The 13,061-nt window shown below is 42.8% G+C and overlaps 1 protein-coding gene across 3 annotated transcripts in view; it reads right to left on the minus strand.

The window, feature by feature from the left end:
- LOC123754474 (phosphatidylinositol 4,5-bisphosphate 3-kinase catalytic subunit alpha isoform) overlaps positions 1–13,061 on the minus strand; it is a 257,757-nt gene that overhangs the window by 162,632 nt on the left and 82,064 nt on the right. For all 3 annotated transcript variants that reach the window (XM_069326257.1, XM_069326256.1, XM_069326258.1), the window contains exons 5-7: positions 11,323–11,449; positions 3,715–3,941; positions 2,756–2,998 (exon numbers count right to left, since the gene is read on the minus strand). In XM_069326257.1, the coding sequence (XP_069182358.1) occupies positions 2,756–2,998; positions 3,715–3,941; positions 11,323–11,449 (597 nt within the window). The remainder of the gene's footprint in view (positions 1–2,755; positions 2,999–3,714; positions 3,942–11,322; positions 11,450–13,061) is intronic.

A 13,061-nucleotide genomic window follows, 5' to 3' on the forward strand; every position in this document is an offset into this window, starting at 1 on the left:
AGAACTTCATAATGAACCCAGTAAGGACACGAATATCCATACACGAAGGAACGCGGATCCAATATGAAAGCATAATCCAGGTCATGCAGGTCAGCCACAAGAGCTTCCCGCACCACATGGAACGGGACGCGGGAAGTCATAAACCTCCAGAAGGAAAGAACCGGAACCTAAGAACCGTCGGGGTCACAGAACCAAACTCGGGGAGAGGTAACGCCAAATCCAACTTGTACAAGGAGGGAGCAGAAGAGAACCCTACTCCATTTAACACCAAGCCCAGCTCTGAGGATACAAAAACCCAGGCGGGGTCAAACGGGGCCCAGAGCCCCAAATCAACCCCCTCCCCCGCCCCAGGAACCTCACCCTAAGGACCCGGGGCCGAGCCGTCCTCCAAACCCCCTGCCTCTAAAGCAAAGGCAGGAGCCGCCGAAAAAAGCAGGAACGAAGGGGGACCCACCCCCACTTGTCAGACCCTGAAGCTCTGGCTGGAGGACTAGGCTCAAATGCCTCCACCGCCACCCCCTGAAGGAGAATTCCCCGAGACCGCCCAAGTCTGAACATCAACTAGACCCTGCCCCGACTTGGAAACCCTCAGACGTTTCGGAGCCAGAAGCAAGATGGGAGGAACCGGACACACAACAGAAGGGGGAAAGACAAGGAAGGGCGGACGGAACCAAAGTCAAAGCGACCTCCCCCAAGTCCAAGTTCCTAAAACCAAAATGGGGCAGTCTCAGGGCATCTGGGGAAGCAACCAACCTATTGTGTTGCAGCAACCTAAACCTAGCATGTAACGCAGCTGCTGCCTACACCCTCGTATCATGATCAGTAGCTTGTGTGAACATTTGTTGTTTGAACATAGCATGTTCAAACAACAAATGTAGCACGACTCCAGGTCAAAAGAATCACCAACCCTACAGGCAGCATGGCAGCGGCACAACTGGTAATTGTCACCCCTGAGGCAAGGGGACAGAGCAACCATCAACCTCGCAAGAAGCGAGAGGGGTCTCATCTATTGGACCAAGGAGCCCCCACGGGGTTTTCCAGGGCCCTTAGCCTTGGTAACACACCACGGGAAGCCCAGGCAGGGTACTGCAAATCAGCACCCAAAACTACCAAGCAAGCTTCTAACAGTTGAACCCCAGGGACGTGTCTACTCAAGGGGGGCCTAGCAGGGGGTACCACCAAGAACACAGACACATGTATAAATATACCCTAAGTATAGATAGAGGGCAACCAACCAAAGGCAGACCCCCCTCCACCCCCACCAGGCAGGAAAACAAAAAAGAAAAAACCCACAAGAGGACAACCTATCCAGGCGGAACAGAGCTGGCCGCTATAATAGATGATAATTAGCTGTGTAGTACCCTGTGCCCCTACCAGTGACAAAAACTACCCCTACCCAGAGACAAACAAGGGCAACAAAAACCAAAGCTGACTCTAAGGGCGGCTAAGTACAAAGTCGTAAAAAACACATCGGAGGTAGAGCCCAAGGCGACTTGTGGAAGATGGCCCAAGCCCCAAGGGCAGTACTTACCGCGCACTTAGGGAAGGAAACCCTAGATGCATGCAGCCCAAGTACCGTAGAATATTACTCCTGGCTCACACACCAACTGTGGACAGACCATGCCACAAGGTGCAGAAACCGAGACCAAAGCAGGAGCCAGAGGCACAAGACCTTGCCAGTATAACATCAGCCAAGAACTGAAGGGTGGATCATCAGCATGAGGGGTCTGGGGTTTCCTCCTTCCCCCTCCTGGGAAGGATTGCGCAGACAACGGCGTGGGACCGTAATGACGTTATGCTCGTTTGCTACTTTTCATTTGGGGAGTTCTGTCCACTCGTTCGGCTTTTGGTAGCAAAAATTTCACTAGAATAGGGGTTTGTTTTGGGGCGCCGACCTTTCTGGGTGCCAGACCCGGTCGATGGCAGACATAGAATGCCAACCACACTGGGGTTTCTACAGACCATTGCTCCCTGTGCCTCTCTGAGGGGGGCCAGGTTCTAGCTCATGGTCCCTGGTAGGCAAGAACTCCATGCACATTGACTGATGCCAGAAAGCTAATACTGTATATCCATATCAGCCTGGATAGCTCCGGGGAGTCGACAGGGCTTCCCCCAGAAATATGTGCACGTTGAGAAAATTATTTCTTATTTAATCTATTCTAGAAAAATATATATTAATCAAGTGCACATTTTTCTCTTATATTACTAAGGTTGTATATATGTACTACACTAAAACTAGATTTTTGTTATCGCTAATTATGTCTTATAAGATAATACTAGACTTGCTCTTAAGTCAATTTCTTTCTGTATATAGGAAACATTTTGCCAGACAATCGGTAAAATCAATGCATTATTCAATAAAGAGATTTAATTTTAGACGTCAGAGACACTGAGTTACATTAGGAAAAGGTAAAGAGTTTAAAACAGATTTTTACTTTACAAACATTTTTTCCAATATTTTGCAGATAAATCTAGAAAACCATAGGATGTAAATATTGTTTTGGACAAACATTACATTTGAAAACAACATTGGAGCCATACAAATTGAACTTGTATCCGTGGACTTCACAAACTACAAAGTGAACCTTCATGCTACATAGTGAACCTTCATGGTTCAGCCGGTAGTGCATGTCCCTGAAGAATACAGGAATGTGGATTCAATCCCATTACACAGCCTCAACATTTTCTCATTGATACACCAGAATGTTGTGATTTCATTGTGTATTACATCTATTTTCAAACAGGGTGCACAAACCTTATGAGCTTCCTTAACGTTGACATATGAAGCAGAAAGTATGTGCACTTTAAGCCTGCCATCCATACTGGGGTGCCACAGAGACAGCGGTGAAGACTCGCTGGACGACGAAGACTCTGCGGTAGCCATACGAATGTACGATGGCTGCACGAAGTCAAATGTGTTGAGTGCCGCATACATCTCGCCACGTGAGACCATGGAAAGTTGAGGGGTTTTGCCACGAGATAACCACACTCGTATTGTCTGCAAGAGATTTACTGAACATAACATAATTCTACGATGCCATATTTCCCCTGGAAAGCTTACCCTAATTGAGTAGATATCAAAGTGAATGAAATGAGTTTTTTTATTAGAATCACTGGCAATATCTGTAGATAAATGTGGAAACTACTGAATAGATTCATTAAACATGTACAAGTTGGAAAACAAGCACTACACTTTAAATACAGAATGAATATAAATTTATATTTTCAAAGGCAAACTATATGCGTGTAGAACCGATTTGTTAAAATGTAAGAAACTATTTGTACAATAATATTCATCTATATATAAATATTAAAAGAGGACAGAATCCATATAACATTCATGTAGTGTTGTATACACTGTCTATAATTTTCAGCATCTTCAGAGCTCCCTAGTCACAATTGCATCTAGAGAAGCAAAGCTTTCTTGTGTACATCAACCAACTGCTGCAGTCAGTTCACTCTCACTAAAATATTGTGCAGCAAGTGAAGGGTCACATACCTACTCAATGATGAGGTAACTGGTAGCAGGTACACAACACTACCTTGTACTGTTAGCATTCATCCTTACCTTACAGCATGTGAAAATATAACTAGCAAGATCATACTAGACATTACCTTGTACAGTACCATGTATTGAGATGAGTGGCAAGTAGGTATTCATCCTAGTCTTGTAGCACTTGATAGGGTAACAAGCAAGAAGGTACTCTACATTACCTTGTACTGTGTGATGGGACGAGCAGCTAGTAGGTACTCATTTGTTCCGCATATCTTGAGGGCATGACGGGAGGACTTCATCACCGAAGTGGTCAGGTACAGATCATCTCGGGCTGGAGAAAGTCGCTTCAAAGCTTCAGTTATTATACCCTCAGGGTATGTGTCCCACGTGACGCGAACATTGGTTGATTCAGAGTCACCTCTCCACACAGTCACCATTAAATAACCTAAACAAAATATCTTAAATTATAAAATTACCAAATTTTTCTAGAAACCTTACATACAAGACTTTTAAGGAAAAACACTATTACAATGATAAAACTATTTACAATGATATACAGTAATCAGTTCTAAGAATGGCCCTCAGATTAACACTACGAAAATACACAGTAATCACACTAACGTGACTGCATCAATGAGAAAATCTGTAGGAGCCGTGATGAGGGTTCAAACCCATGCGGTGGGTGTTCCCACGCACACGCCCTAGCGACTAGACCACAACATTAAAAACGACTGCAACCAAGAGTTCTTCTGAACACACACGGATTTCCTGAGGCTTCTACTGAAACCAGAGCACTATTTTCACACAATTCCCCCATGCAATCTGACTCTGTCATCTAGGCATGTTCTCCCTCTGACACTCCCCTTTCAATACACAGAGTAACCACACTAAAGTGACTGTATCAATGAAAAGTTGTCATGATCTAGTCACTAGCGCGTGTACATGGGAACACCCACCACATAGGTTCGAACCCTCATCACAGCTCCTACGGATTTTATCATTACCAAAATTAAAAATTGGTACAGAATGCCTCATGTGCATCTCAAATCCAGAGAAAACTCTTAGACTAAGCCATTAGTGTTTATGTATGACTTTAGTAATATTGTACATTCTTTCATTTCCACTCCATTTTGGATTCACCAAGGTGCCACATTTTACTTTATCTGCATGCTTGCGATGCTTGCTCTTGTTTCACGGAGATGGTCTCCCAGTCTCTCACCTAGGTAATGTGCCATGTTTTCTTGAGTGCGCACCCTGTTCGGTGAGGCGAGTTTCACTTGTGTTCTCCAAGATCTCTCTCATTGAAAGTTGCCCTGGGACTCTAAACATTGTCCAACTTTCTGGACGTCTCCCCCCTTCTTAGCAAGGGCCTCTGGTGGGTGTACAGATACCCAAGTGTTATAAACTTTTTTCTTTAAGGCATACCCCAGCTTTTTGGGTGCATTCTATTAAATTCTATGAAGTTAGGCCTTGTTGGGAATTTACCAGCCAACCCAAAACAATGTGCATGCCTTTCCAAGCAAGTATACAATACTGGTTTTATTGTGGAGGTTCCCTTTATGCTTCATTACAGTACCCGAGTCCTTGGGGGTTGCCTGGTCCTCTGGAGTGTGCCTCAACTCTCTAGTTGTGTTCATCTAGTTCATCGTGCAGCTTGCCTGCGCGTTTCATCTTGCCACTCTCATGGACTCATATTAGCCTACACCTATCTTGTTTACAGACCCTCTCCTGTAGGTCAGCACTCCATCTGTGCCAAGTTTTGATGTTTGACTTTTTAATCCTGATACCCTTTGTTGTTTTCACCCACCCCTTTGCATGTGTATGGGTTGCCCAGGCTCTGGTTGTGGCACTCTTTGTTTGGATTCTTGGGGCTTTCTCCACATCCAAGTTTGTAGCTCATTGTGGTTTTGCTTAATTTGCATATATCACTCTTCCTATCTGGAGTTATTATTTTTACCTTGTCTTTTCTATCCTTGTGTTGTTGTTCCCATTTTTTGTTCTTATTTTTCCTGCTTGTGTAAGGATGTCTTAGCTTGGCCAATGTTTTAGCTGTCATACCTTGGCTGGGGGCACCACCCCTTACTCCACATGCTTGTTGGCAGTGACCGAGGGAATCTTTTTCAAATATACCTGTGTTCAGCCTTTTCGTTATCACCCTAGTACAGTATGCCTTAAAATATCCTAAGCAAGTTTTTGTTTCATTGGCTGTTGGTAAGTGCTCTGTTTTATCATGATAAAGTTACTTTTCTGTAGATGTTTTTAACTTTTCACCAGGTAAGTACTCAAGAGCCTCAAGGGTGGTTCTTTCATTCTCCTGCTTGATGACTTTGAACCCTTTCTGTAGACCGTCCTAGCATTGTCTCATTGCTCAGACAAGACACCCTTTATTTTCAGTTTTACCTTAGACAGTCAATAAGGGAAGCAACCAATGGAGCCCAGCTCAGAATAAGCATCAATAATACTAGTATTGAAATGATCCTTTCAGACCGGGAATACGGTTGCTCCCATTCTTAACCTTTGGTCCCAGCTTACCCTAGCATGAACCGATGTCCTGGACCTTGAGTAAAGTTAATTGGTTCTTAAGAGCCTGAAGAGAATCTGCCTGAAATGCTGTGTAATTACCTAAGTGTTTACCTAAGTGTAGTTACAGGATGAGAGCTACGCTCGTGGTGTCCCGTCTTCCCAGCACTCTTTGTCATATAACGCTTTGAAACTACTGACGGTCTTGGCCTCCACCACCTTCTCACTTAACTTGTTCCAACCGTCTACCACTCTATTTGCGAAGGTGAATTTTCTTATATTTCTTCGGCATCTGTGTTTAGCTAGTTTAAATCTATGGCCTCTTGTTCTTGAAGTTCCAGGTCTCAGGAAGTCTTCCCTGTCGATTTTATCAATTCCTGTTACTATTTTGTACGTAGTGATCATATCACCTCTTTTTCTTCTGTCTTCTAGTTTTGGCATATTTAATGCTTCTAACCTCTCCTCGTAGCTCTTGCCCTTCAGTTCTGGGAGCCACTTAGTAGCATGTCTTTGCACCTTTTCCAGTTTGTTGATGTGCTTCTTAAGATATGGGCACCACACAACAGCTGCATATTCTAGCTTTGGCCTAACAAAAAACATGAACAATTTCTTTAGTATATCGCCATCCATGTATTTAAATGCAATTCTGAAGTTAGAAAGCATTGCATAGGCTCCTTGCACAATATTCTTAATGTGGTCCTCAGGTGATAGTTTTCTATCTAGAACCACTCCTAGATCTCTTTCTTTATCAGAATTCTTTAAAGATTTCTCACATAATATATAGGTTGTGTGGGGTCTATGTTCTCCTATTCCACATTCCATAACATGACATTTATTAACATTAAATTCCATTTGCCAAGTGGTGCTCCATATACTTATTTTGTCCAGGTCTTCTTGAAGGGCATGACAATCATCTAAATTTCTTATCCTTCCTATTATCTTAGCATCATCAGCAAACATGTTCATATAATTCTGTATACCAACTGGTAGATCATTTATGTACACAATAAACATCACTGGTGCAAGAACTGAACCCTGTGGTACTCCACTTGTGACATTTCTCCATTCCGATACATTGCCTCTGATTACTGCCCTCATTTTTCTATCAGTCAGAAAATTTTTCATCCATGATAGAAGCTTACCTGTCACCCCTCCAATATTTTCCAGTTTCCAGAACAACCTCTTATGTGGAACTCTGTCGAAAGCCTTTTTTAGGTCCAGATAGATGCAGTCAACCCAACCATCTCTTTCCTGTAATATCTCTGTGGCCCGATCATAGAAACTGAGTAAATTCGATACACAGGATCTTCCTGATCGAAAACCATACTGTCTGTCTGATATTATATCATTTCTCTCCAGGTGTTCTACCCATTTAGTTTTGATTAGCTTTTCCAATACTTTCACTATTACACTTGTCAATGATACAGGTCTATAATTGAGGGGGTCTTCCCTGCTGCCACTTTTGTAGATTGGAACTATGTTAGCCTGTTTCCACACGTCTGCTACGATTCCTGTACACAGGGATGCCTGAAAGATCAGGTGAAGTGGAATGCTGAGCTCAGATGCACATTCTCTCAGAACCCATGGTGAAACGCCATCTGGGCCAGCTGCTTTGTTCCTCCCGAGCTCCTTTAGCATATTTTCCACTTCATCTCTAGACACCTCTATCTGCTCTATGTTGTTCTCTGGAATTCTTATTGTGTCTGGTTCTCTGAAGATTTCATTTTGTACAAACACACTTTGGAACTTTTCATTTAATGTTTCACACATTTCCTTTTCATTTTCCGTGAATCTGTTTCCCATTTCCAACCTCTGGATATTATCCTTTACCTGCAATTTGTTGTTTATGAATTTGTAGAATAGGCCCGGTTCTGTTTTACATTTATCTGCTATCCCTTTTTCAAAATTTCTTTCTGCCTCTCTCCTTACTGCTGTATAATTGTTTCTCGCATCTTTGTATCGCTGGTATGTTTGGGGGTTTGGCCTCTTCCTATACTGATTCCATTTTTGTGTCTTTTGGTCTCTTGCCCTCTCACAATTTCTGTCGAACCAATCCTGTTTTCTGGTCCTGCATCTCTGTTTTGGTATAAATTTTTTTGTGCCTTTATCATATATTTCACAAAACTTGCCATACATCTCATTCACTTCCTTGCCTAGCATCAAGTCTGTCCAATTATACTCACTAAAAAAATTTCTAAGGTCACCATAATGTCCTCTCCTGAAGTCTGGTTTTTCAACTGCTTCAACCTCCTTATTTTCTTCCAGCTTATAACGCATTGCATACTTTATTCCCAAAAAGACATGGTCACTTTTACCCAAGGGAGGAAGGTACTGAATGTCAAATATCTCTTCCTCCTTCCTGGTAAATATCAAATCTAGCATGGAGGGAACGTCCCCTTCCCTCATCCTCGTAGCTTGTTTAACATGTTGATACAAGAATGTTTCCAGGATGAGGTCTACAAATTTACAGGTCCAAAAATCTTCTGTTTTAGCTTCATATGCTTCCCAGTCTATGGATTTCAAGTTGAAGTCACCGACTATCAACAGTCGTGATCTATCGTTATCCGCTCTCGCTATAATCTCTCTCATTATTGTTATAAGACCTTCACGTTTACTATCTAGCTCCTCCTTTGACCATGTGCTGCTTGGCGGTGGACTATATGCATTTATCATCATTAGTTTATCATCCTCATAGCAGATCTCTAGTGCTATTATGTCAACTTCTTGTGGATTGGCAGTCATTATTTCCTTCACCTTTAGGTGTTCTTTTACCAGCACAGCAACGCCACCGCCTTTCCTAATTTTTCTGTCCCGTCTCCAAATTGAGTAGCCCCTTGGGAATATGACCTCATTTAAAATTACATCTTCAAGTTTTGTCTCCGTGAGTGCAACAATGTCTGGTGTCTGCAGCTGTATTACATCACTTAACTCCAGTATCTTCGATCTCACTCCATCTATGTTGGTGTATGCAATCTTCAGGAACTTGTTCCCCCTCTCCTTATTCTTCACTCCCCCTCTCTCTATTGATTTTGTTGGTTTGCCTTTATGTACCACTTTACTGGTTTGCCTACCCCTATCACTTTGTAGAAAAAAGAATTTATTTCTTCTTCATTCCTGCTCTCATTTAAATGTTTTGCCTCGGCGAGGTTCAGTTTCAGCTTCTCTCTATCTTCTTTTGAAAGATCTCGTCTTAACGACCACCCTTTCCCATCCTCATCCCTTTGCAATTTTCTAGCATTCCTTAGTACTTCTTCCATCTGTTTGGCACCGTTTAGGGTGATCCTCAAAGGTCGATCTTTCCCTTTTACGTACCTGCCTATTCTCCTGTAGTCGCACACATTCTCTCTGTTTGTAAGACCTTCCACGAGGCCAACAATTTTATCTACTACTTTAGCTTCTTCTACAGCTCTTTCTGACCTAGATGTTATCGCCTTTTCTTTGCAGCCAAAAATGATCAGGGACTTACTCCGATCAACTGTGTTTTGCACCAACTTCGGGTTAGATGCCAATTCTTTCCTCACTTCTAGCCTAATGTTTGTTTTATCTTGGTTGCTGCAGTGTTTGACTTCCTTTACTGCTTCTTCTATTTTTTCCTTCTCCTTGGCCACTTGTGCATAAGTGAGTTGCATATCTTTCTTGCACTGTTCTATTCCCTGTGTAACTTCCTCCATCTGTGCTGACAAAAGCTGTTTCTCCTGTTGAATTTCCTTGCCTAACCTATTGTAGTCATTTATGTTTAAATTTACTTTAACTTCTTCCAAAGCTATTTTTAAGAGTTTATTTTCTTCTTCCATGGCTTTGCAATTTGTTTCCAATTGATTCTTATCCTTGCGCAAGTCTTTCACTAAACCCTCAAGACATAAAACTTTGCTATTCAAATGGTCATTACTTTCTTTCAATTTACTAATTATTTCTACATGAGAGTTCACTATAGTATCTAAATTTACCAACTTGTTATGTAGACTACTAATATCAATGCTTTCTTCATTGAATCCCTCAAAATCAAGCTCTGTTTTGTTTTTCCCCTTGCCAGTGGCCATCTTGAATGTTCTTCTCTGCACTGTAAACACTAGGGCAACTTTTTCTCATCCGATTCTTCACTTCCCTTAGCACTTTCCTGTTATCTCACCTATTTTTCAAGAGCACTATACCTTTATGTTCTGTGGGACACCACTCACTACCATCAACCTGTACTACAATACTTAGGATTGTTGAAATATGCTGGAGCTCCTCTGCTGCAAGTGTTGACCCTAGGGGTGTCACCTTTTGAATGTGTTAGTGGCTTTACAAGAATGTAAAAACATCAATGATATATACTCTCAAACCCAATGTTACCTACTTGTACATAAATTAAATAAATAAATAAATAAATAAATAAATTAGAGTGATTTGTTGGCCACCTGGTGGTCCTGGTGGTATATAGTGTTTTATAGTTTGCAAAATTTAAATGGGTTATCCTTGTGTTACATATCACTTGGGAATGATGTTGAGGAACTTTATCTTTCTTTCGGCATCATAGCGAGCAGTTGCCTTGAATGGTGTGAGCGAGCTTTGTTCTTCACCGTGTCCCTGCCCCTATAAAATATTATGCAGACATCACTTGAATGTTACTTCTTGTAATAGTACACAAGGTTGAGAGGACTGTGGTTAGTGAGCAGTGGGTGGACCCTGGCCCTGCCTTGAAGAGCAATTGGTAGCCTACTCACAGAGAGAACCATTTCAATACTCAACATGAAATTTTTGGATACATAAACACAATTTATAGTAATTTTGTTCAGTAAATGTAAACCATTTTTATCTTAGAAATGCAATATGAACAAAGGTGTATGCAGAGAAGAGCTTATAAGTGAACAAGTGACACTTACCATATTTTGCAACTTATAGAATGCATATTTTTGGTTCACTGCCAACTGAATATACATTGCATTTACTTACACAATTGCATGTTTTACTCTACAAAATCACTTAAAAGTCAATTTCAGTAAATGTATGATGAAACATACTAAAACAGTTTTTCCCAGAAAATATCCTTGTAAATTAGATAGTTTATATGGTGGAAAATACCGTACGTAGTGTAATTTACCAGAGCACAAAGTAACAACAATGATGCAACAAAACCATCAAGTCGATACTTGACTTTACTGGTGATGACATTTAGCCTGTAGGAAATTCATCAACTTGAGTAATATTTGATAAAGCCCTTACACTTAAAACATCATCAATAAAGTCTACATATATGACTTAGTGGTCATTAACATCTTGTTAATGTTAGCTTCATGGGGCATCAAGGACATCTGGTTGCCTACCTTCGTCAAGATTCTTCTCAATAGAGCTGGGAAGCTTGGATGTTGGCTCCAGCTCGGGAGGATGCTGGTAACACGCCAGCAAGGCCAAGCCACACTGTTGCCGTGCCTTAACGGCTTCACCCACCACCTGTGACATTAGTGGATTACTTGTGGAACTCGTGTGTGTATTACAGCTTGTCATACTAATTACTGTAGCAAGATCTGCATCTGCACTTGTATCACAAGCTTCTTCATGGTATTAGTAATTTGTATGCAAAATGTAAGAAAAACTGAAAAAATATAAAGATATAAATTTTTATTCATTGGACAAGATGGCAATCTGGACCAGTATCTGTCAACACATGTTGACATTGCTGACAATGTAGTAAGAGAGACATGTCTCCAGTGTTCATCTGGAATATTTCTTTGATCATATATCACATGTTTTCATATATTTACTATAGTACAGTATGTGACAGTGTCAGACCACAATAGAAGAACTGAAACAGGAATTTCCTTAAGTACTTTCGTATTTAAAAACACATCTTCAAAAAACCAGCATTGAATGTAATGAAACGCCATTTTCTGGGCGAGCCCCGGAGGCTCCCTGGAGCTTATCGGGCTAATGTATGTAATGTTAGACCGGGACATTAGCTAAGGAGTTCAGACCTACCAGGGACCAGCGCCAGAACCTGGCCCCTTCAGAGAGGTTTCAGGGAGCAATGGCCCTGGAAAACCCCATATGGTTGGGGGTTTTCCTTATCCGCCATCGACCGGGGTTAGGCACCCAGAAAGGTAGGCGTAACAAAACAAACCCCACATGGTAAGAAACTACAACAAAAACCGAACAGAGAGGTAGAAAACTCCCTACAATCCCAAGGAAACAAGCAAACAAGCAAACATCACACTTTACTGCCGCGCCGATCGTCCGCGCAGCCCTCCCCACCCCGGGAGGGGGAGGGGGGAGCCCCGGACCTTCCGCGCCGGCTGCCAAGCTCCAGTTCGGAAGCTAAGCTTCAACCAACGCGAAAAAAACCGCCGACCGGTGGGAGGGAGGGTTTCCAGGGAGCCTCCGGGGCTCACCCAGAAAATGGCGTTTCATTACATTCAACGCTGGTTTTCTGTGGGGAGCCCCTACGGCTCCCTGGAGCTTCATACCCAAAGAGAAGGAAAAGAAAGGGCTAACCCAGGAGGCGGCCGCCACAAACTCTGCAACGCAAAGCCAAGACAACCGGTCGCAAACCTGCGACCCAAGGCAACAAGAACGCCCAAGAACAGACGCACATATGGATGGGCGGCCAAAAACCTGTGCGACCCACAATTCCTTGCGCCCGAAACGAGCCCGAGACATCACCAACACAGCAGCAAATGCTGCAAACGTCTGAACAGCACGGGCGCAAAGACAGACCGCAGGAAGAAGGAAAACACTGCAGACGACCTGGGAGACCCGAGCCCTGAAAACAGGGAACGAAGGAACCGGATCAACCACAGTGCATCCCCAGGCACGGTACACCGGCAACAGCAAAAAGCACAACCGGACAACACAGGACGCACCCCCCGGCCAAACCAAACAAGTACCAATACCCCAAGAACCCCTCCGGAAAGCCGGAAAGCAGCCGTCTCGACCGTCGCCAGGACAGAGAAAGGCTGCACACCAACAAAGCTACCACCAGTACCAAAGAGGAGGAAACTGAAACCGAAGGGGCTACCACAAACTGAGGGGAAGATAAGAAGGCACCCTGAACAAGGACCAGGATGGC

The sequence above is a fragment of the Procambarus clarkii genome, chromosome 18, assembly GCF_040958095.1.
Source record: "Procambarus clarkii isolate CNS0578487 chromosome 18, FALCON_Pclarkii_2.0, whole genome shotgun sequence".
In the NCBI taxonomy this organism is placed as follows: Eukaryota; Metazoa; Arthropoda; class Malacostraca; order Decapoda; family Cambaridae; genus Procambarus; species Procambarus clarkii.